This window comes from Rhinatrema bivittatum, chromosome 4 (genome assembly GCF_901001135.1).
Source record: "Rhinatrema bivittatum chromosome 4, aRhiBiv1.1, whole genome shotgun sequence".
In the NCBI taxonomy this organism is placed as follows: Eukaryota; Metazoa; Chordata; class Amphibia; order Gymnophiona; family Rhinatrematidae; genus Rhinatrema; species Rhinatrema bivittatum.
In genome coordinates, this window is record NC_042618.1 from 115,175,246 (window position 1) to 115,200,613 (window position 25,368).

At 42.0% G+C, this 25,368-nt stretch overlaps 1 protein-coding gene across 4 annotated transcripts in view; it reads left to right on the forward strand.

Annotated features, from left to right (window-relative positions):
• DPF3 (double PHD fingers 3) overlaps positions 1 to 25,368 on the forward strand; it is a 529,518-nt gene that overhangs the window by 358,791 nt on the left and 145,359 nt on the right. For all 4 annotated transcript variants that reach the window (XR_003856300.1, XM_029598728.1, XM_029598729.1 and 1 more), the window contains 2 exons: positions 19,333 to 19,457; positions 20,494 to 20,586. Coding sequence is in view for 3 of the 4 variants with exons in the window: in XM_029598728.1 (XP_029454588.1) it covers positions 19,333 to 19,457; positions 20,494 to 20,586 (218 nt within the window). In the remaining variant the exon portion in view is untranslated. The remainder of the gene's footprint in view (positions 1 to 19,332; positions 19,458 to 20,493; positions 20,587 to 25,368) is intronic.

Genomic DNA, 25,368 nt, shown 5'->3' on the forward strand with positions numbered 1-25,368 from the left:
ACCAACTAGAGAGGGAGCTATTTTAGATTTAATTCTTAGTAGAACGCAGGATTTGGTGAGAGAGGAAACTGTGATGGGGCCACTTGGCAATAGTGATCATAACATGATCAAATTTGAACTAATGACTGGAAGGAGGACAATTTGTAAATCTACAGCTCTTAAACTAAATTTTCAAAAAGGAAACTTTGATAAAATGAGGAAAATAATTAGAAAAAAACTGAAAGGTACAGCTGCAAAGGTTAAAAGTGTTCAATAGGCATGGACATTGTTTAAAAATACAATATTAGAAGTGTAATCCAGATGTATTCCATGCACTAAGAAATGTGGGAGGAAGGCAAAATGATTACCGGCAAGGTTAAAAGGTGAGGTGAAAGAGGCTATTTTAGCCAATAAAACATCCTTCAAAAATTGGAAGAAGGATCCATCTGAAGAAAATAGGAAAAAGGTAAGCATTGTCAAGTTAAGTGTAAAACATTGATAAGGCAGGCTAAGAGAGAATTTGAAATGAAGTTGGCTGTAGAGGCAAAAACTCATAATAAAAACTTTTTAAAATATATCCGAAACAAACTTGTGAGGGAGTTGGTTGGACTGTTAGATGACCAAGGGGTTAAAGGGGCTCTTAGGGAAGATAAGGCCATTGCAGAAAGACTAAATGAATTCTTTGCTTCTGTGTTTACTAATGAGGATGTTGGGAAGATACTGGTTCTAGAGATGGTTTTAAAGGGTGATGATTCAGATGAACTGAACCCCAAATCACTGTGAACCTGGAAGATGTAGTAGGCCAGATTGACAAGCTAAAGAGTAGCAAATCACCTGACCAGATGGTATGCACCCCAGGGTTCTGAAGGAACTAAAAAATGAAATTTCAGATCTCTTAGTTAAAATTTGTAACCTATCTTTAACATCATCCATTGGCCACCCTCCAGTCTTCAGGTACAATATAACCCCAATATTTAAAAAGGGCTCCAGGAATGATCCAGGAAACTACAGACCAGTGAGCCTGACTTCAGTGCCAGGAAAATTAGTGGAAACTATTCTAAAGATCAAAATCACAGAACATATAGAAAGACATGGTTTAATGGAACACAGTCAGCATGGCTTTACCCAAGGCAAGTCTTGCCTCACAAATCTTCATTTTTTTGAATGTACTACTTGCTAACTTCATGGAGTGCCCCCTAGTCCTTCTATTATCTGAAAGACTAAATAACCGATTCACATTTACCCATTCTAAACCTCTCATGATTTTAAAGACTTCTATCATATCATCCCTCAGCCATCTCTTCTCCAAGCTGAATAGCTCTAACCTCTTTAGCCTTTCCTCATAGGGGAGCTGTTTCATCCCCTTTATCGTTTTGGTCACCCTTCTCTGTACCTTTTCCATCACAACTATATCTTTTTTGAGAATCGGCTACCAGAATTGAACACAGTACTCAAGGTGCCGTCTCACCATGGAGCTATGCAGAGGCATTATGACATTTTCTGTTTTATTCACCATTCCCTTCCTAATAATTCCAAATATTCTGTTTGCTTTTTTGACTGCCGCAGCACACGGAACTGAACATTTCAATGTATTATCCACTATGACACCTAGATCGTTTTTTTGGGTAATAGCTCCCAATATGGAACCTAACATTGTGTAACTACAGCATGCTGCTGCCAGCCTGTAACTTCTTTGTGGAGAGCAGCCTTTCTGCAGCTCATCTTCATATGCTGGCCCCGAGATAACTCAACACTTGCAGTACCAGCACTTTCTGTTTTCTCGTCTCATGCATCTCAAGATGATAATACAGAAAGTACTAGCACCGTGAGTGTTGAATACTGTGGGGCCAGCGCATGAGGAGGAGTTACCGGATGGGTTTCATCTTCTGTTGTGCATCCTGCTTCTTCTGCCACCGGTGGGATTGGGGTCCATCAGTGGCAACTTGGGCCACTTGCTTCTTCCATCACCGGTAGGATCGGGTCCACCGTCGGCACCATGGGCTTTCTGCTTATGCTACCGATGGACCCGATCCCACCGGCTGGCACCAGGGGCCTCCATATCTTTCACTGCCAGCGGGCTTGGGTTCACTGGTGGCAACATGGGCCTCTCTCTGCTCCTGATGCCACCCCACTGGGTGTGCTGCTCTGTGTAATTGCATGGTTTGCACACCTGGTGACGCTGGGCCTGGCCTACCATAAGAACCCAGACCTAGAAAGCTTGGGGAGACTCCAGGGAGCTGGTAGAACCTCGCATTACACCCGAACAGAATATGTTTACCTGATAGTTGTGCCTGACGTAAAGTGAGCTACTATTTTGATTTCTGTATCTTTGAAGCACTGTAAATAAATTCTTGCACTAGAATTAATTTGATCCAGTGTTACTTTGTTCCTGAGCTATTCCTGAGGGTGCAGCAGGCCTGAATACACTACACTCCAAAATGACTTGCTGCTAGGAATGTGCAGGGGATAAATATTCATTTTCATTTTCAAGTTTTTTCCCACAAATTTTGGTTTGTGGATTGCTTGATTCGTTTAATTTATGAGAAAAAAGCCAAATCAAGTAATAAAAAAAACCCTACTGAAAATTGGCTAAAAATCAAAACAGGGGCACCTGTCCACCCAGAAACATTCCAGAGCCAGGACACCCCCAGCCCCCATTTACCTGGTCCGAAGAAGATCTGCTGGCTTCAGTCTAGGCCCAGGCCAAAGCTTTGGCCTTGCAAAGGCCGAGGTCTTGGCAACCTACCATGCCCTCGGCCTATGCAAGGACAACGCCTCAGCCCGGACCAGGCCCGATGATGTGACCTGGCCTGGAGGTTGAGTCCCGACACCAGGACCTCGGCCTGGACCCAGGCCCATTGACACACAATTGCCGTACATCAAAATGGCACCATCCAGTAGGAGGAATGCGCCAGGAGTAGTACGAGACCTCCTGGCCAGGTTGCAGCATTGGGCCTTGGTCCAGTCTGAGAGCCCGGCATCAGGACCTGACCTCTGGGATGGGTTGCTGCATCGGGCCTAGGTCTAGTCCAAGGCTTCAGTATTGGACTTGATTTCCGGGCCAGGTCACTGCGTCTGGCCTGGGTGCAGGCTTCAGCCTAGGCCGAGGCCCAAATGTTGAGAACCGACCCCCGGGTAAGGTCATAGCATCAGCCCTGGGTCCGGGCTGAGGCCCCGGCATTGGGACCTGACCTCTGGGCCAGATCGTGTCATCGGGCCTCGGTCCGGGCTCCAGTCTAGGCCTAGACTTCAGGACCCAAGGCTCAGCCTTGCCATCAGATACCCCCGACAGTTCAGGTAAGAGACCCCGGCGTCGCGCTGAGGCCTAGGCTACAGCCTCTGCTTTGGGCCTCAGTCTATGTTCTAGGTGAGGCCCTGGCTTCGGGCCTAGACTTAGGCCTGATGGATTAATTTCAAATTAATGAAATAAATTGCCCTTATTTGTCACGTTTTTAAAATTTGTTTGGAATGAATGCACATCCCTACTTTTTACTTTAACAGGATTCAAGGTGGCCAAAATGCTTGAGTAAACAAACATGTCTTAACTGTCTTCCTAAATATTAGGAAATCAGTGATTAAGTGGGCTTCCTTTGGAAGCTGATTTCCATGGTTAGGCTTGCATAGCAGAAGGCTCTAGATCTCAAGTAATTATTTAAGATGCACTTGTTGAGAAATGGCAAATCAGTTTGCATAATGCTTTTCACCTAGCAACTCATTCCAAAAACTCAGAAAAGCAAAAGAGCTCTATAGCTTAATAATAATAGTTGCACACTGGCCTTGTTGAACACAGTATTAGGTACTATTAGAAATGAGAGCAGACGGCACAATTTTGTAAGTTTCTCAAAGCCCAATTCTTCATCTAAAAATTTACAATATCATTTATTTGACTTAGTTGATGAAAAGAAATATGGGAAAAGTTTTTCAGAGTTGTCATATGATGTTCTACAAACTTTTCCACCTTAGAAGTTCACAACAAAACTTGGAATGTGTTTCTAAATGTCACGGCAACAAAGGATTTTACTATGAATTATCTTTATTTCTTTTCAAATAATTTTTGCAAAGAAAATTTGACCTTCAGTTATGTTGGAATTCTATAAAGGTACACAGTATACAAAAATACCATCAGAGGTAAAATAGACTGTTTACTTTGATCTCAACCCCAATGTCATAAGATCTCTGAAGGAGGATAAGAAGTCTTTTATTTACAAGTAAAATGCTACTTTGTTGCCATGAGATTTGAAGTTGGTACTTATCGAGTTTACTGGATTTTGTTTTGAGCATCTGAACATTTTCTTTTATTTAAAATAGCTTTTTTTAATGCTTTACATTTAGCAAGAAGTGGTGGTGAGATCTAATCCTTTTGACCAAAAATACCCAGTCCTCATTCTATTCCAAAGTTCAAATCAATTTTCCATTTTGGTGAAGACTGTTCTACCCTTGTTTTCTTCTAAACAAAAAAAGTGACATGCTTTGGATGCTAGAAGAACAGCAAAGATCTAACTGAATAGTTTTGAGGATTTTACACAATCAAATTGACTTTTTATGTTATATGGACTTAACAAGCAAGGGCTTCCAGGCTTTAAAAGAAGCTGTTGTTGGATAGATAAAGCACTGCATTTATGAAGCCTATAAATCAAAGAAGGATATTTGCCTGAAGCTCTAAAATCTCTCTCTATTAGTGTCTTTTGGCTTCTTGAACTGGGAAGACTTAAGTTGCAGCCTTGCAGTTAGTTGACACTGATGCTTAAGTCTTCTCTCTGTGTATGTATGAAATGTAACCTGTCTGCCCAAACCTCTTTTCATGCTTCTTTTGGAAGAATTTTGAAGGCAGTAATAGATTGAACCCCATCATATGTTTTTTTTATTTTGGGGAGGTAAGGGGAAGGAATATGAAGATGATATGAGGATGATCCAGAAAAGAAGAATGTGTCTTATCTGTTAATTCTAGTTCTATGAGTTTTCATATATCGTTCTAAGACTGACCCAACCATCTTAATTTTTGTTAAATTTGATAGCTAGGGGAAAAGCTTATTGCGGCAGGCTGAAAGACACTGTGCCCAGAAGTCACATGAGGGTAAATTTCAAAGCCATTTACACAGATAAAATCTGTGTAGCACCCCTCTTAGATAGCACAGAGAATTGCCACTAAGAGAGGGGGAGCTGTAACAAAAGAAGGGGAGGACCAGATGGAGGTTGCGGGCTGCTAGATAGAACCAGAGATAGATGAATCTCCACACCCCACTTGCTAGCCCCAGATTATCTCTCCCAGCCCCAAAATCATAAGGTCCCAAGGTAGGGAAAACACCACACCAGAAACGCAAGTATGTATTTTACTCAACTTCAAACCACTGGGGAAAATAAAACATATTAGAACATAAGCAAAATATTCATAAGGACAATCCACATTAATACAAGTAATAAATGCTAGTAATTAAGAATATGAATATGCAATGAGACAGCAGAAAAATATCAGTATGCCACAGTCTATACAAAGCAACAAAATAAAACACTCTTCGTAATGGCTCTGCCTTGGGAGATTGACTAGTAATCTCCTTTTATGTGACTGGCTCAAAAAAAAGAAACAAAGTTTAGTCTGGCACAAATAAGAAGAAAATCTGCTTTAATGTGATACCATATTCAATGTGCATTGTTCTTCATTCAGTATCAGTTTCATTGAATGTTTAAAGGTTTAAGATGAAAGATCTCTGTCCCAGTAAATCTCTATTCTATTTATGTGTTGTAGCGAGTGCTGGCATTTCCTTGTAGTGTAGACTCACTGTATATTGGGTAACTCACCACTGCCAAGCAGAATTTAGTTGGGGATAAAGAATCTAGCATTTGGAGTTTTTCCACCCTCTCTTTCTCTTTTGGTTTCTATGTGTTGAGGTGGCAATCTGGATTCCATGATTCTTTCTTTGCACCAGTCTCTCATAGGGTATTAGAAAGATGGCTCACAGGATGGCCCTGCGAGGCACTGCCAAGAGCGGCCCAGGAAGCTGTCAATGCTCTCCTGCAGCCGGGACACTGCCATCTCCCCAGCACTGCTGTGCGCTGCACTGCAGGCCACAATGCTCCATTGCTCCGGGCCCCTCCTCCTCCTCCTCCTCTTAGGCGTGCATGTGCCCATCTCACCACAGTATAAAGGGCCCACGGTGGGAAAGTTGCCTTGGTACCCCCTGATGACATCATCGCCTGCTCCCTATTAAAGGCTTCTTCTGAGGAGCAGAAGACACCTCGGCAATGGGTCTCCTGCCGTAGTAGTGTGTGTTCGCTAAGTTCCTAGTTCCTGTTGTCCTGTGTTCCTGATTCCTGCCTCGTCCAGCCTTACCTTGTCCAGCCTTCCTTGTCCAGCTTTGCCTTATCTTATCCATCTCATCTAGTGTCTTCTGTCTGTCTTCGTCCACCCTTGGCCTGACTTCTGGAGTCTGACCTCTTGCTTGGACCTGACCATGATTGAATGCCGCCTGGACCTGACCCCTTGCTTGGACCTGACCATCCTTATCTGCCACCTGCCCCAACCTTGGCCTGTCTCTGATTCCTTCAGTCTGCTGCCTGACCTGACCCTGGCGTGCCCTCAGACATTTGTTTACCAGATTGCCCTGCCAGCTGCCAGAACCCAAAGGCTCAACCTATGGAGGAGACGGCTAGTATAGGTGAAGCTCCAGCTTGTCCCGCAACAGGGCGCATTTGCCAGCTGACAAACGTGGGCCTTGTAGGTTCACCTACGAGGCTACAGCAACTATGCCACAGCAACAAGGGCTCACACCCATGTCACTTATCACATAGAGTCTTGCAGTACTGCTCCTAGCTGGGATACCCTGCTTCTGGAGACTGAACCACCAAGGTGTGGTTCCTTTGGATTTCTTCTACCTTAGTTCATGTTCTAAGAAAAGTATTTCCCAGCCTGTGTGCCATCCTGACATGGCACACTTACGTGCCCTCATACCTGACCAGATGTTCCACAGAAAAGTCATCAGCAGCTTGGTTCAGATCTCAGCACCTCACAGTAACAAATATCAGGAAACACGTAGGAGCTTCTTAGCTTCTTTCTAAGAACATATGTAATCGTGCATTTCTCTTTTTCCTAGCTACATCCAGGTGCTTGCTGGTGATCCATTGGTCCTGATGCCAGTTATATCACTGATTCCTGAAGGGGCATTGGGGTCAATGATTGCAGTCTGCTGCTGGCTTCTCAGGAGAGAAAGCTTTGCGAAGATGACAAAGTTCCTTGTGGTCCAGGTCAAAACAGCCAACTGCACTAGCCCGAGATCCATTGGCTGAGACAAAGCACCTAGAAAATCTTCACTGGTAGACCTGAGTGAATCAGATACTCAGTATTCATGGGGGAAGGCTATGGTTCTGCAGATGCCTCTGAGGAAGAGGTGTCTATGGGTCTCCGCTCTGAACCCTCTTCTCCAGCAGAGAAAAGTAAGCATCCACCCGAAGAGCTCACCTTCACAGATTTTGTAAAGAAAATGGCAGAAGCCATTTCATTTACTTTACAGACAGAAGGAGGAGTCCAGAACCAAGATGCTTGACATCTTCCGGTTTGTGGAACCCCCTAAGGAGATCATGACAGTCCCAATTAGAGATTTTTCAGTAGTTACAGATGAGGATGTGGGAGAACCCCCTCTCTGTTGCTCCTATCAATAGGAAAGCGGATGTGGCATATCTGAAGCAGGTGCAGGGGATGGCCAAGCAGCTTCCTCAAAAGCTGTAAGATGCCTTCCAGTCATTGGCAAACAAAGGAGTGTGGAAAAACATGCAGTATGTTTGACCTTCGATGTTTTCAACACAGCATCTACAGACTCTGCCTTAGGGAAAGGGGCACGCAGGCTGCAAGCCTTGGATCTCCGGCCAGAAGTGCAGGAAAGACTTGCTGACGTACCATGTGCAGCGGAGAATCTTTTTGGAGATAGGGTCAAGGATGTAGTCACACAGATCAGGGATCAATGTACAGTGGTCCAGCAGCTCTTAATGGGTACTCCAGTACCAGCTCCTCCTCCAGGAAATATCCTAGGCCAGGGCATTAGAGGCACTTCTTCCACCCAAAGGGGGGGGGGGAGGGGTCTGTCCCATCCTAGACCTAAGGGCCTTGAACAAATTCATCAAAAGAGAAAAATGTAAGATGGTTTTCATTCCCACCTTAATCCATTATGTCTTATTTAGAGAATAGCTTCTTAAAAAATTTAGGACATAACAAGTTAATCCCATTCTTCAAAGAAGGGACTGGCTATGCTCTCTTGATCTCAAGGATGCCTATACATAGAGATTTTCGCTGGCCACAGGAAGTATCTCTGATTCGTTGTGAGAGATTGTCATTTCCAGTTTTGTGTTCTGCCTTTTGGGCTAGCATCTGTCCCATGTATCTTTATTAAATGATGGCCATATTGGTGGTGCACTTATGCAAACTGGAGGTGCATTTAATTTCCTTTATCTCCTCAAATAACTGCACTCATTGCTTATTTTATTTGTGATTGTATTTAAGTTGCCATATATTTTGTTTCTATTGTAATTCTTTTTTCTTCTTTGTATTTGTATCTTATTTGGCACCTAAAATGTTTCTTTTACAAAGGCTTTGACATTTTGTAATGTATAAAATGCATAACTAAAAAGTTAAAAACAAAACAAAACTGGGGTGCATATCTATCCCTATCTGGACAATTGGCTGGTCAAGAGCCCATCTCAGATAGAAGCCAAGGAATCAATGTGCCAACGTGTTGGAGTTACTAGTTTGTTGTCAATTATCCTAAATCTCATCTCAGCCTGATGCCTCCATTGAAGTGTATCAGACCTCTGCTAGATACAATTCAGGCAAAACCCTTTCTTCCGCAACAGAGGGCCCACCATTTTGATGGCTGCAGCAAAGAAGATTCAAATGAGGCAACGGGTATCAGCATGGAACATGTTGAGACTATTAGGCCTCATGGCATTAACAGTACATTTAGCTGCCATGGCACATCTTTACTTGAGAAAACCCCAATAGACCTTGAGATCTCAGTGTCTACAGGCCACTGAGACATTTGGGACAGCATCCGGATCATTCATCCACTCAGGAACTTCCTGTCCTGGAGGCAGTACAGTTTCAACCTGGTCTGAGGAATCCCCTTCTAAGTTGCTCCTATCCAAATTATCCTAATGATGGATGCATCCACTCTGGGTTGGGGAGCTCATGTAGATGGGCTCTGCACCCAAGACTTGTCTGCCTAAGAAAAGTTGAATCAAATAAACTTCCTGGAGGTTGGGATGATTAGTATGCTTTATAGGCTTTCAGAGATCGGCTATCCAACAAAGTTATGCTTGTCTAGATGGACAACCAAATGATGATGTAGTATTTCAACAAGCAGGGAAGTACAGGTTTGTATCTTCTGTGTCAGGCGGTTGTCCCACTGTGTGGATGGGCCATCAACTCAGGAGATGGTTCTCAGATCCATTTACCTGGCTGGAGTGAACAATGTGCTAGCAGACAAAGTCAGTTCTTCCAGTCGGACGATGGTCCCTTGACCAGGGGATAGTGAATCATTTCTTCTGCCACTGGGGAACATCTGTGATGGATCTATTTGCATTCCCATGGAATAGGAAGGTCCCACTCTTCTGCTTCAGACAGAGAGGGTGCATGGCAAACTAGCCTCTGATGCTTTTGCCCTACATTAGGGCAAGAGTCTACTGTACAGGTATCCTCCAATACCCCTGGTAGTGAAAACTTTGTGAATCTCAAAGAGGAAAAGGTGACCATGATTCTCATTACCCCTTTTGGCTAAGGCAGGGCTGATTCCCGCTTCTGCATGAGTTGTTCATCAAGGAACTGATCAATCTGGGTTTTCCCCAGATCTCATCATTCAGGATCAAGGCAGGTTGCGCCATCCCAATCTCAAGTCCCTATCTCTCACTTCTTGAATGTTGAGAGGGTGATACTGTAACCCCTTGATTTGTTTGACGATATGTCTTGAGTTCTTTTAGGTTCAAGAAAGGATTCTACTAGAAAGTCCTATGAATTTAAGTGAAGAAGGTTTTCCATGTGGTGTGAGCAAAAGGCCCTAGATCCTTTTTTCAGCCCCACACAAAAATTCCTTGATTACCTGCTATGTTTGTCTGATTCTGGCCTCAAGACCAATTTGGTAAGGGTCCACCTTATTGCAAGTTTTGTCTACCATTGCCATGTAGAAGGTAAACCCATGTCTGGTACAGTCTTTAGTTGTGTGGTTTATGGGGGTCTGCTTCACTTGAAGCCTCCCATCAGACCTGCTGTGTCTTGGGACCTCAACATGATTTTGCCTCAGCTAATTAAAGCGCCCTTTGAACCATTGCTCTCCTGTGACCTAAATTACCTGACCTGGAAGGTTGTGTTTTTGGTCATGGTCACTTGGACACACTGGGTAAGTGAGCTTCAGGCTCTAGCATCTTATCTACCTTATACCAAGTTTTTCCATGCTAGGGTGGTCCTGCGCACCCATCCTAATTTTCTGCCTAAAGTGATATTGGAATTCCATCTTAACTAGTCAGTTGTCCTTCCAACATTTTTCCCAGGCCACATGTCCCCCAAGGTGAACAAGGAACACACAGTTTAGATTGCAAAAGAGCCTTGGCCTTCTACCTAGAGTGGACGGAAGCCCTTGGAATTTCCACCCAACTTCTTTTTTTTCCTTTGATGCAAATAAGCTGGGGATTGCTAATGCTGAACAGACTATTTCTAATTGGCTAGCAGGTTGCATCTCTTGTTATGCTGAGGAGAGTCTGAAACTGGTGGGCCATGTTGAGGTTCCCTCTGTTCAAGCTATGGCAGCATAGTGTCCATGGAAGAGATCTGCAAGGCTTTGACCTGGAGTTCTCTCCACTTATTCACATTTCATTACTGTTTGGACAGGGATGGCTGACACAATAGTAGGTTTGGCCAATCTGTCCTTCGGAATTTGTTTGAGGTGTAGAACCTAACTTTTGCCTCCTAGGGCCTGTTCTTTCTGTTCCAGGCTGCCTTGCATACAAAAAGTTTGTTGCCAAAAAAAAGTTGTTGTGCCCATTGGTACTTGTTATTGTTTTCCCTATTTTCATTGGGAGCTGACTGTAGCTAGGGATTCCCTATGAGTGAAGACTCTCATCCAGCTTGCCCTTGGAGAAAGAAACGTTTCTTACATGTAACAGGTAATCTCCAAGGACAGCAGGATGGCAGTCCTCACGAAACCCACACATCTCCCTATGATGTTGGTTTTTCCCAAAAACAGAAAGTTTCTTCATTTCTAAATTACGAGACTGAAGGGACCCTGTATGGATGCATGCAATCACACTATATAAAATACAGTCATGGCTGTTCACAATTTTAAAAACATCCACAGAATTTAAGACAATACAGGTATATAAAGAGCAATATTTATTTTGAATTTCATATTACTATCTTTTTCCTTTACATAATGTGATCTTAGTCTGTTTCAAAAGCATCTCTAAATAGCTATGTTTTTAGCTCCTTTTTAAATACTTTAAGAACTTTTTGTAGCCTCAGATTTTCAGGTAAGATGTTCCTTAATTTGGGGCTGGCAATGGATAAAGCTTTTTCTCTCACTTCAGATAAACAAATGTTCGGTATATAAAAATGCTAAATAAATAAATGTGCATGTTGAATTGATGGAATAGTGAGAAAAACTTTGTTAGCAGACCTCAGATTCCTCTGTGAAGTATGAATATGCAATGCTGCCCCCAGCCACTCTGAATTATTATTGTATATTATTTTGTGAATTATACTCAAGACCTTATACTGAGCTTTTTGCTTGATTGGTAACCAGTCTTTAATACCGGTTTGATATGATCATATCTTCTGTACCCCGACATAAGTGCTGCAGCATTTTGTAATAACCGAATGGGTCTTAGTATATTAGTTGGTAAGCCCAGCAACAGGGCATTACAGTAATCAAAGCCTGAAAAGCTTTGATTGTAAAATGGTTTGAGCATTGTAAAATGATTTGAGCATTGTTTGTAAAATGGTTCGGAAATCATTTGAATTAAATAAAGGTTTTAATCTTTTGAGTAGGAACAGTTTATTGTATCCTACTTTAGTGATCCTAGCAATATATTTTTTCATAGGAATTTGTCTTTCTATTACTACTCCTAGATCTCTAGCATACTCTGTGATCTCATGTACTTGTCCCAATTGTGATCTGTAATGGGATGTTAATAGTATTTTTTTTTTCTGCCTAACCAGATAACGTCTTTTTTTTGAGTATTTAGAACTAGTTTAAGGTGAATTAGTAGTCTCTGAATGGCAGAGAAATAGATATTCAGAGTCTTAAAAGTATAATCAACTGATTTTTCTATTGGTACAATGAATTGTACATCATCTGCATATACATAAAAATTAAGACCCAATTAAGATAGCAATTTACATAGCAGTATATATAGATTAGACTATAAAGAATAGCTGATATGGATGAACCTTGCAAGACACATATTTTAATCATTTTTTGGTGTGATGATGTATCATCAGTTTTGACTTTAAATGTATGATCTTTTAAGAACGAAGTGAACCATCCTAGTAAAGTACCAGTAATTCCTATTTCCATTAATCTGTTAAGCAATATCACGTGGCTTCGGAATCGAAAGCTGCAGATAGATCTAATAATACCACCAGATAGCTTGACCTGTATCAAATCCTCTCAATACTGTGTCAGACAATGAGAGTAAAAGTGATTCCGTGTTGAAACTCTTTCTGAAACTAAACTGATTTGAATATAAAGTGTTGTTTGCTTCAAAATACTCAGTAAGTTGTATATACACTGTCTTTTCTATGATTTTCGCCAGAAAGAGCAGTGTAGATAAAGGTCTAGAATTATTCAAAATTGTCATATCTGCCTCATTAGAAGTATAATGGTATACTTGCACGCGAGCATGCCCAGAGAGGCAGAGTCAAAGTTCTAGAAACTTTGACATCATTTTTCCATGCTGTGCTCCTGCTGTCTTCTGAGAACATCGGTTATAGGTAAGCAACTCTGCTTTATCCAAATGTTTTCAAAGCAAAATTTAATGTTAATTTACAGAAAAATCTCATTTGAAAAATGATCCTTCTCCCACTGTGGATGCACAGAGAAGTATGCATACTGTCCACAGTGCAAATACTTTTCCCTGCAGGGAAAAAGGGCAGTGCCAGAAGACAGGGCTAAGATGGGCCCAAAAAAGTATACACAAGCGGCCGGATTTTAAAAGGGTTACGCGCATAAGTTATGCGCGTAACCCTTTTAAAACCCCCCCTGCGCGCGCCGAGCCTATTTTGCATAGGCTCGGCAGCATGCGCAAGCCCCGGGACGCGCGTAAGTCCCGGGGCTTCGCAAGGGGTGTGTGTCGGGGGCATGCCAGGTGGGTGGCGCGATTTTTGGGGCGTTCTGGGGGCTTGTCGGGGGCATGGTGCCGGCCCGGAGGCAGGGTCAAGGCCTCCGGACCAGCCCCTGGGTCGGGTGACGGTGCGACAGCAGCCCGCTGGTGCGTGCAGAGTTACACCAGCCTCCGGCCAGCGTAACTTTGCCAACAAAGGTAGGGGGAAGGGTTAGATAGGGCCGGGGGGGGGGGGGTTAGGTAGGGGAAGGGAGGGGAAGATGCGGGGGGGGGGTAGAAGGAAAGTTCCCTCCGAGGCCGCTCCGATTTCAGAGCGGCCTCGGAGGGAACGGGCACCGCGCGCAGGGTTCGGCGTGTGCAAGTTGCACAAATGTGCACCCCCTTGCATGCGCTGACCCCGAATTTTATAAGATATGCGCGGCTACGTGCGTATCTTATAAAATCCGGCGTACTTTTGTTCGCATCTGGCGGGCGTAGATTTAGAAAATCTACCCCAAGATTTCTTTTTTAAATCCCTTTGTTCTCTTTACCCCGCATACATATGAGTTCAAATTTACTTGGTGAGAGAGGTAACGGTGGTGGGGCCGCTTGGCAATAGTGATCATAATATGATCAAATTTGATTTAATGACTGGAAGAGGAACAGTGTGCAAATCCAAGGCTCTTGTGCTAAACTTTCAAAAGGGAAACTTTGATAAAATGAGAAAAATTGTTAGAAAAAACTGAAAGGAGCAGCTACAAAAGTAAAAAATGTCCAAGAGGCGTGGTCATGTTAAAAAATACCATTCTAGAAGCACAGTCTAGATGATTTCCACACATTAAGAAAGGTGGAAAGAAGGCAAAACGATTACCGGCATGGTTAAAAGGGGAGGTGAAAGAAGCTATTTTAGCCAAAAGATCTTCATTCAAAAATTGGAAGAAGGATCCAACAGAAGAAAATAGGATAAAGCATAAACGTTGGCAAGTTAAATGTAAGACATTGATAAGACAGGCTAAGAGAGAGAGAATTCGAAAAGAAGTTGGCTATAGAGGCAAAAATTCACAGTAAAAACTTTTTAAAATATATCCAAAGCAGAAAGCCTGTGAGGGAGTCAGTTAGACCGTTAGATGATCGAAGGGTTAAAGGGGCACTTAGAGAAGATAAGGCCATCGTGGAAAGATTAAATGATTTCTTTGCTTCGGTATTTACTGAAGAGGATGTTGGGGAGGTACCCGTAATGGAGAAGGTTTTCATGGGTAATGATTCAGATGAACTGAATCAAATCATGGTGAACCTAGAAGATGTGGTAGGCCTGATTGACAAACTGAAGAGTAGTAAATCACTTGGACCGGATTGTCACACCCCAGAGTTCTGAAGGAACTAAAAAATGAAATTTCAGACCTATTAGTAAAAATTTGTAACCTATCATTAAAATCATCCATTGTACCTGACGACTGGAGGATAGCAAATATAAGCCAATATTTAAAAAGGGCTCCAGGGGCGATCTGGGAAACTACAGACCAGTTAGCCTGACTTCAGTGCCAGGGAAAGTAGTGGAAGGTGTTCTAAACATCAAAATCACAGAACATATAGAAAGACATGGTTTAATGGAACAAAGTCAGCATGGCTTTACCCAGGGCAAGTCTTGCCTCACAAATCTGCTTCACTTTTTTGAAGGAGTTAATAAACATGTGGATAAAGGTGAACCGGTAGATGTAGTATACTTGGATTTTCAGAAGGCATTTGACAAAGTTCCTCATGAGAGGCTTCTAGGAAAAGTAAAAAGTCATGGGATAGGTGGCGATGTCCTTTCGTGGATTGCAAACTGGCTAAAAGACAGGAAACAGAGAGTAGGATTAAATGGACAATTTTCTCAGTGGACGGGAGTGGACAGTGGAGTGCCTCAGGGATCTGTATTGGGACACTTACTTTTCAATATATTTATAAATGATCTGGAAAGAAATACGACGAGTGAGATAATCAAAATTGCAGATGACACAAAATTGTTCTGAGTAGTTAAATCAGAAGCAGATTGTGATAAATTGCAGGAAGACCTTGTGAGACTGGAAAACTGGGCATCCAAATGACGATGAAATTTAATGTGGATAAGTGCAAGGTGATGCATATAGGGAAAAATAACCCATGCTATAATTACACAATGTTGGGTTCCATATTAGGTGCTACAACCCAAGAAAGAGATCTAGGCGTCATAGTGGATAACACATTGAAATCGTCGGTTCAGTGTGCTGCGGCAGTCAAAAAAGCAAACAGAATGTTGGGAATTATTAGAAAGGGAATGGTGAATAAAACGGAAAATGTCATAATGCCTCTGTATTGCTCCATGGTGAAGACCGTACCTTGAATACTGTGTACAATTCTGGTCGCCGCATCTCAAAAAAGATATAATTGCGATGGAGAAGGTACAGAGAAGGGCTACCAAAATGATAAGGGGAATGGAACAGCTCCCCTATGAGGAAAGACTAAAGAGGTTAGGACTTTTCAGCTTGGAGAAGAAACAGCTGAGGGGGGATATGATAGAGATGTTTAAAATTATGAGAGGTCTAGAACGGGTAGATGTGAATCGGTTATTTACTCTTTCGGATAATAGACTAGGGAGCACTCCATGAAGTTAGCATGGGGCACATTTAAAACTAATTGGAGAAAGTTATTTTTTACTCAACGCACAATTAAACTCTGGAATTTGTTGCCAGAGGATGTGGTTAGTGCAGTTAGTATAGCTGTGTTTAAAAAAGGATTGGATAGGTTCTTGGAGAAGTCCATTACCTGCTGTTAAGTTCACTTAGAGAATAGCCACTGCCATTAGCAATGGTAACATGGAATAGACTTAGTTTTTGGGTACTTGCCAGGTTCTTATGGCCTGGATTGGCCACTGTTGGAAACAGGATGCAGGGCTTGATGGGCCCTTGGTCTGACCCAGTATGGCATTTTCTTATGTTCTTACTGTAGTATTTTCACAGCATTCACTGAGCAGTGCAAAATATGATACCCAGAGAGTGAAAAATACAAAAGAACGATTAATACTACTAGACACAATTTCCCATGCCACCACTAACAGACAGCAAGATACTTGCCTTACATATCTATTCTGATTTTGTCAGTCTTCATATATCATCATGTCTTGTCACCTTACCAGGTGTCAGCAGAGAAGCTCCAGCAGCTATCATCGTCTGGGAAACGCCTCTTCAAACAGCTTGCACAGTGGTAAAGTCTGCGTGTACATTGTACACGCAGACTTTACCAAGCATTTTTTAAATAAATTTATATATCTGTTTACCCATAGAAATCCCTTTGAAAATGTTCCCCTTCCAAAATTGGGGTTTTTACAGAATATGAAACAATCAAGATGGCGATTCAGAGCGTGTTGCTGCTGTATGAATAAGTCGGATTTTATACTAATACAATGCTAAGTGGGAATGAATGAGCTAACAGATGCAGTTAATCCTTAAGAGGTAGCGTTTGTAAGAATTTGGAGTATGAATTAAGGACTGAGGCAGATGAATATTTATTTGGAGCTTTTTGGGAATAAACTGCTTAAGAATCAAGCCTCTCACATGCGAGTAAATTTTGGTTCCCGGTGCACGCACATGGATAAGCCGATTTAATAACATGCGTGTGTCGCCGTGCACACATTGTTAAATCCGATGCCGCACGTGCGCCCGTTTTTGTATCAGTGCGCGCGGGTGCCCCACTTGCGTGCACAATGGGGGAGAATTTTTGTAAAAATCTTGCGGCGACACGAGTAGCCTACCCCAGTTCCCTCCCAGTCTGCTCCAATAACAGAGTGGACTGGGAGGGGACTTCCCTAACCCTATTCTTCGTCACTCTTCCCCTCTCCTCCCCAACCTCTAAACCGCACCTACATACCCTAATTTTTTTTGCCCCTGAACTTACCCGCTCCATGGAACAGGAGCCCGGTACTTCTGTGCATTCTGGGAGATACATGCGTAGCCGGACTGTTTCGATATCTCCCAGGATTTGCGTGCACCGGGCTTTTAAAATCGAGCCCTTGGTGAATGATCAGTTCAATTATCTTCTATGACATGAAGTTACCAGTATTAAATTATGCAGGCAGTATGTTACAGGAAATATTCTTCTCATGACCGGCAGATAAAATTCCCCTGACGAAGCCTATGTTGGCGAAACAAGGCCTTTGTAGGGTTTACTGAAAAGGACTGAAATGGGGTCTCTTTAAATGGGGATTGCTGAAAAGAATCGAAACCAGGAATGCTCAAATGGATTGAAATCAATTGGTGGTGTTACACGTGAAGGAAACCAATGCAGTAATCAATTTCCTTCCACTGCAGGAGTTAAACATTTCTTTAAAAGACATGGTTACCAGTTTGGGAGTGAAACTGGACAACCAGCTGTCTAAGTCCATTCAGATATCATCTGTAGTGAAGGGAACCTTTTTGTCCCTTAGAAAAATCTGACAATTTAGACCTTTTCTGGGGAAAAAAAAAAGTTGGCAAACTTCATCCAGATGTTGATAACAAATCAACTGGATTATTGTAACGCCTTATACAAAGGGCCCTCTGGCTGTAGTCTCATGTGACTCCAACTTTTGTAAATATTGTGAATAGATTGTTGTTATGTAAATGTGTAGTTGTGTAGAACTTGATTTTTATTGTTCCCCAATTTAAGGCCTATAGTAGATAAGCTGGTTATAAAATGATAAGAAATAATTGAATGAAATAAATCAAATTTGCATGATTTGGTTGATGTACTAATTATTTCATGTCTTTAAAACATTAGTAGGGTAGTGATTACTTGACAAGATGTTGTGAGAGTCCTTCTCACGGCCACGTTTTAATTATCTCAATTATTTTTAAACAGATTTTTATTTTATGCATTTAATTTACTATTAAAATATTTCTCCATTGAAAATATGTGAGAAGAGGTCTTCAGTCACCAGTTTAAAGACTCATGCCATCCAAAGGAGTATAACATTTCTGGAAAAATGAAGATGTAGAAGCAATTGATGTTTAGTATGGTTTTGATCGCCAAAAACATAAGAATATAACTACATTGGTTACCTGAATGTTTTAAAATTTTGAAACCTTCGCACTTAAACTTAACCCCAGGGTGTGGAATCCATTCTAGTACTCCTATAACACTTTAACAGCGCTGTTGCTTTCGAAAATAAAGGGGCCGGTGCAATTCAGTGCACTCAGCCGAGTGCCTGTTTAACCCGTGGTTGGACGCGGGTTTTGGACGCGGGTCCACAACCCCTTCTTCTATAAGGGGATTAGTATGTCCAAAATGCGTGTCCAACCCCCCCCCCCCCCCCCGCAAAGCTAATAGCGCTTATCACATGCAAATCTGTGTTGGTGAGGCTATTAGCTATTCTCTCCCGATTGAAAAAAAAAAAAATGTACGCCCAACATGCATATTTTTACCCTCAGAAATTAACGCCTGGCCAGAGCAGGCGTTAATTTCTGAGCAGCCCAAAAAGTGTACAGAAAAGCAGAAAATACTGCTTTTCTGTACTTCCTCTGACATAATATCGTGGCAATATTAAGTGGGAGGACCCAATGTTTAAAAAAAACAAAACTGTTTTTTAAATAAAAAAGTGTGCTGGCGGTCAGGTTAGGAAAAGAGATGCTAAAATGAATGAGTATCCATTTCCCTAACCCGTGGCTGTGCACAGGTTAGGAAAACGGACGCACATAAAATTGAGCATCCGTTTTCCTAACCCGCTGATGGCCTCCTCTCCCGGGCTCCTGCTGCCAAGGCTAGGAGCTCACATTTGTCCCTAGGGCCTCTTTGGCAGCGCGACCCCTCATTTAAATATTTGATTGCGCACCCAGGAGAGGTGGCTGGGCGTGCGTTAGGAAAGCGGGCGCTCAACACTAAGTGCCCGTTTTCTGCGCAGATTTATTGCATCGGCCCCAAAGAAATCAGTTATGTCAACTGAACTCCTTTTCCTTATCTTTGGAATGGGAATGGGTGGGATTTAGGTCTCTCTATTTCTGCAAATCTTCCAAAGTTTCAACGGCACTGAAAAAATGAGGCTTTATTTTGTTTTTTTATTAATTTCAGAAGTAGAGCTTCCTCTCAAGAAAGATGGACTAACGACAGAAGGAACTACACTGGAAGCATTGCTTCGCGGAGAAGGAATTGAGAAGAAAGATACCAGAGATGAGGATACTTTGCTGGAAATTCAGGTAAGAAAGGGAAAGGGACTTGAACCTATTGACTAAATGTATGAATTTATTTATTTAAAATCACTTATATCCTGTGCCGTCCAAAATTCAGGGTGAGTAACATAAAAAGCATCCATAAAATTTATAATACAATTGGTACATACATATCTGAACAATAACTCAAGGCAAAATTTACACTTACTTATTACAAAGGACATAATAATTGATCAATGTTGGAATAGCAGGTTGCATTAGCGAGACACTTTTTAAAAAAAATTTTGTATTTATCTTGGACCTTCCCTTGATCTACCTAATGCTTTCTATTTTTTCTTTTGACCCGAAAGTTTCCTCTTGCTCCTTTGTATTTCCAGTTCAGTCAGAACCAGGGCTGGGATCTGTTGCCATGAGCTTTGATTCGCAACTATTTAGGGACTTTTTCTGCTATTTTCTATCCTCTCCCAATTTATATTTAGTTCAGTCATTGTAGTGATGCTCCAGAGCAGAGGATCATGCACCAGGGCTCCTTCCAGAGCCCTGCAATCATGGACCATGAAGCTGGCCACTAGTTGTCACTCCTAGGTGATGACCATGGCTCCCTCCCCCCTCGGGAGCTATGCATACTCGCTCTGCAGCATCCCCAGTTCCAGCCAACCCAGAAAGGAGAAAAACAGGGCATTCCGCATGACACTGAGCCACCAGGCCGGTGCACTATTTTATTTTTCAGTGCTTTTCTTGGTAGACATTTGTATTTATTTTTTTCCGGTTTTTTCCTAAATTACAAATTGTATGTTAGTGATATCTTTTAATTCTTTAAAATGATGATGAGATCTCACTTTGGTATGTTCCTTTTTCTTCCTATATTTGTTTATTCCACTGTAATTTAGTATTTCTAATATTGCTCCTTTCTTTCCCCCTCTGGTGGCTTTGTCATACAGTTCAGATATCAGGAACATCCTGCCAGTCCATCTACCAGAAAGATGGCTGTTTATATATCTCCAAAGTTTTACTGTTACTGTATATCAATTATCAAGTTTTTCTTTTCTTTTCATAACCACAGAGGGTACTGGAAAATGATGAAAATGCAGAGGAAGCAAATGAAGAAGAGGATATGGAAGAGGATGTTCCAAAGAGAAAGTACAGGAGAGGACGAGTAAGTATGAGATTAATAGCATTCTGGCTCAATGTTAATCATCCATTAGCATTTCTTCAGCTAGAAGATGAGTTCTAGCAATGTGACATTATTAAATGAGATGTTCTTTGTACAAACTTCTACAGTTTTCTGTATGATAGGTATAAGACATTTGTGTGTATAGCAAAATATTATTTTGAAAGTCTCTACTGCCAGAGAAAATATGTTTCTCTGTTCAGTGCTTTAGCTTCACTAAAATGGTGCAAAGGTGGCAGACGTCACGTGTCACCTAGATAGGATTATAGACAGTGCTGGGGAGGAGTTGGCTGTCGTGGTACATGTGGGCACCAATGCCATAGGAAAATGTGGGAGGGAAGTTCTGGAAGCCAAATTTAGGATTTTAGGGAGAAAGCCGAAATCCAGAACCTCCAGGGTGGCATTCTCTGAAATGCTTCTGGTTCCACGTGCAGGGCCCCAGAGGCAGGCAGAGCTCCAGAGTTTCAATGCGCGGATGAGATGATGGTGCAGGGAAGAGGGATTGAGTTTTGTAAGGAACTGGGGAAACGTTTGGGGAAGGGGGAGACTTTTCCAAAAGGATGGGCTCCACCTTAACCAGAGTGGAACCAAGCTGCTGGCACTAACTTTTAAAAAGGAGATAGAGCAGCTTTTAAACTAGAACAAGGGGGAAAACTGACAGTCACTCAGCAATGCATGGCTCGGAGGAATGTATCCTTGAAGGATACTAATGAAACAGGAGAGTTAGGGCATCCCAACAGAGAAGTTCCAATAAAAGCAAACATAGTCCATATGCCTATAAACAAAAATATCAACTGAGCTAAAGATTTCCAAATTATCCCTATCAACTGAAAAGCAGGTTGTTAATACAAACAAAAAAACACACTTTGACATATCTGTATGCCAATGCCAGACGTCTAAGTAGTAAGATGGGAGAGTTAGAGTGTATAGCAGTAAATGATGAGATTGACATAACTGACATCACAGAGACCTGGTGGAAGGAGGATAACCAATGGGACAGTGCTATATCAGAGTAGAAATTATATCGTAATGATAGGGAGGATCAACTTGGTGGGGGTGTGGCACATTGTCTGTGAGGGTATAGATTCCAACAGGATAAAGATCTTACAAGAAACTAAATGTTCAGTAGAATCTATATGGGTAGAAATTCCATGTGTGTTGGGTAAGAGTATAGTGATAGCAGTATACTACTGTCCACCTGAGCAAAATGGTCAGACAGATGATTAAAATGCTAAGAGAAATCAGGGAAGCTAACCAATTTGGCAGTGCAGTAATAATGAGAGATTTCAATTACTCCAATATTGACTGGGTAAATGTAGCATCAGGATATGCTAGAGACATAAAGTTCCTAGATGTAATAAATGTCTGCTTCATGGATCAATTGGTTCAGGAACCAACGAAAGAGGGAGCTATTTTAGATTTAATTCTTAGTGGACGCAGGATTTGGTGAGAGAGATAAGAGGTGGGGCCACTTGGCAATAGTGATCATAACATGATAAATTTAAACTAATAACTGGAAGCGGGACAATAAGTAAATCTACAGCTCTAACACAATTTTCAAAAGAGAAATTTTGATAAAATGAGGAAAATAAGAAAAAAACTGAAAGGTACAGCTGCAAAGGTTAAAAGTGTTCAACAGGCATGGACATTGTTTAAAAATACAATCTTAGAAGCACAATCCAGATGTATTCCATGCATTAAGAAAGGTGGAGGAAGGCAAAATGATTACCAGCATGGTTAAAAGGTGAGGAGAAAGAGGCTATTTTAACCAAAAAAACATCCTTCAAAAATTGGAAGAAGGATCCATCTGAAAAAAATAGGAAAAAGCATAAGCATTGTCAACTTAAGTATAAAACATTGATAAGAGAGGCAAAGAGGGAATTTGAAATGAAGTTGGCTGTAAAGGCAAAAACTCATAATAAAAACTTTTTAAAATATATCCAAAGCAAGAAACCTGTGAGGGAGTCGGTTGGACTGTTATATGACCGAGGGGTTAAAGGGGCTCTTAGGGAAGATAAGGACATTGCAGAAAGACTAAATGAATTTTTTGCTTCTGTGTTTACTAATGAGGATGTTGGGGAGATACCAGTTCCGGAGATGGTTTTCAAGGGTGATGATTCAGATGAACTGAACCAAATCACTGTGAACCTGGAAGATGTAGTAGGCCAGATTGACAAACTAAAGAGTAGCAAATCACCTGGACTGGGTGGTATGCATCCTAGGGTTCTGAAGGAACTCACAAATGAAATTTCAGATCTATTAGTTAAAATTTGTAACCTATCATTAAAATAATCCATTGTACCTGAAGACTGGAGAGTGGCCAATGTAACACCAAAAAGGGCTCCAGGGGCATCCGGGAAACTATAGACCAGTGAGCCTGACTTCAGTGCCAGGAAAAATAGTGGAAACTATTCTAAAGATCAAAATCGTAGAGCATATAGAAAGACATGGTTTAATGGAACTCAGTCAACATGGATTTACCCAAGGGAAGTCTTGCCTAACAAATCTGCTTCACTTTTTTGAAGGGGTTAATAAACAAGTGGATAAAGGTGAACCGGTAGATGTAGTGTATTTGGATTTTCAGAAGGTGTTTGACAAAGTCCCTCATGAGAGGGTTCTATGAAAACTAAAAAGTCATGGGATAGGAGGCGGTGTCCTTTCGTGGATTACAAACTGGTTAAAAGACAGGAAACAGAGAGTAGGATTAAATGATCAATTTTCTCAGTGGAAAAGGGTAAACAGTGAAGTGCCTCAGGGATCTATACTTGGACCGGTGCTTTTCAATATATATAAAAATGATCTGGAAAGGAATACAAGTGAGGTTATCAAATTTGCGGATGATACAAAATTATCAGAGTAGTTAAATCACAAGCGGATTGTGATACATTACAGGAGGACCTTGCAAGACTGGAAGATTGGGCATCCAAATGGCAGATGAAATTTAATGTGAACAAGTGAAGGTGTTGCACTTAGGGAAAAATAACCCTTGCTGGAGCTACACGATGTTAGGTTCCATATTAGGAACTACCACCCAGGAAAAAGATCTAGGCATTATAGTGATTAATACTTTAAAATCGTCGGCTCAGTGTGCTGCAGCAGTCAAAAAAGCAAACAGAATGTTAGGAATTATTAGGAAGGGAATGGTTAATAAAATGAAAATGTCATAATGCCTCTGTATCGCTCCAAGGTGAGACCACACCTTGAATACTGTGTACAATTCTGGTCACCGCATCTCAAAAAAAGATATAGTTGTGATGGAGAAGGTACAGAGAAGGGCAACCAAAATGATAAAGGGGATGGAACAGCTCCCCTATGAGGAAAGGCTGAAGAGGTTAGGGCTGTTCATCTTGGAGAAGAGTCGGCTCGATGGGGGATATGATAAAGGTCTTTAAAATCAAGAGAGGTCTTGAACGAGTAGATGTGAATCGGTTATTTACACTTTTGGATAATAGAAGGACTAGGGGGCATTCCATGAAGTTAGCAAGTAGCACATTTAAGACTAATCGGAGAAAATTCTTTTTCATTCAACGCACAATTAAGCTCTGGAATTTGTTGCCAGAGGATGTGGTTAGTGCATTTAGTGTAGCTGGGTTCAAAAAAGATTTGGATATGTTCTTGGAGGAGAAGTCCATTAACTGCTATTAATCAAGTTTAATTAGGGAATAGCCACTGCTATTAATTGCATCAGTAGCATGGGATCTTCTTGGTGTTTGTGTAATTGCCAGATTTTTGTGGCTTGGTTTGGCCTCTGTTGGAGACAGGATGCTGGGCTTGATGGACCCTTGGTCTGACTCAGCATGGCGATTTCTTATGTTCTTAATACCCTTGCTCTGGTTTTGCCTGCACATTGTCTGCCAGCCCTTCTCTTGTTCTGCCCACCCCATGATTTCTTTTCTGTATTCATATAAGTACGTTCTTTCAGCACATGTAAGGAGCACTGAACTCCAGTCTCGTATGTACCAATGAATGTTGCATGAAAACCTTTGAAGACTTGTTTTCTATATGTAGATTAGGAAGTCTCCAGGGGGATGGCCATCCCAACACCCTCAATGGAAGGGCTATAAAGAATAGAGATGTGATTCGGCCAAACCTTTTGGTTTGGCCATTGTTATCGGCCCGCCGCAGGAAATTTTGTTTCCGCACGGTTCAGGCTGATTTTTTTCGGCCACCCCAAAAGTTTAATTAACTAAAAACCCCCCACCCTCCCCACCCCCCCCCCCCCAAACTTGCCGAAAGTCCCTGAAGGTCCAGCGGGGGTCCTGAGAGCAATCTCCCGCTCTTGGGCCGTCGGCTGCCAGTAATCAAAATGGCGCCGGTGGCCCTTAGCCCCTGTCATATGGTAAGGGTAATCAATGCCATTGGCCGGCCTCTGTCACATGGTAGGAGCGATGGACGGCCGGCACCATCTTAAATAATGTGTGTGTGTGTATGTGTGTGTGTTTATGTGAAAGGGATTCCTACTTGCATGTATGTGAAAAAAGAAGGCTACCTGCATATGTGTGTGTAAATGGGACCCTGCCTGGGATGTGTGTGTGTATGTGTGAATGGGAGCCTGCCTGCGATATATGTGTGTGTGAAAGGGAGCCTGCCTGAGATGTATATGTGTGTGTGTGTGAATTTGAGCCTGCCTGGGGTGTTGGGGGGGGGGGGGGGTATCTGTGTGAATGAGTGGCTGCCTTGTGTTTGTGTGTGTGTGTGTGTGTGTGTGTGTGTGTGTGTGTGTGTGTGTGCACGCATCCGCATGAGCCTTCCCCTTCTCTGTGTATG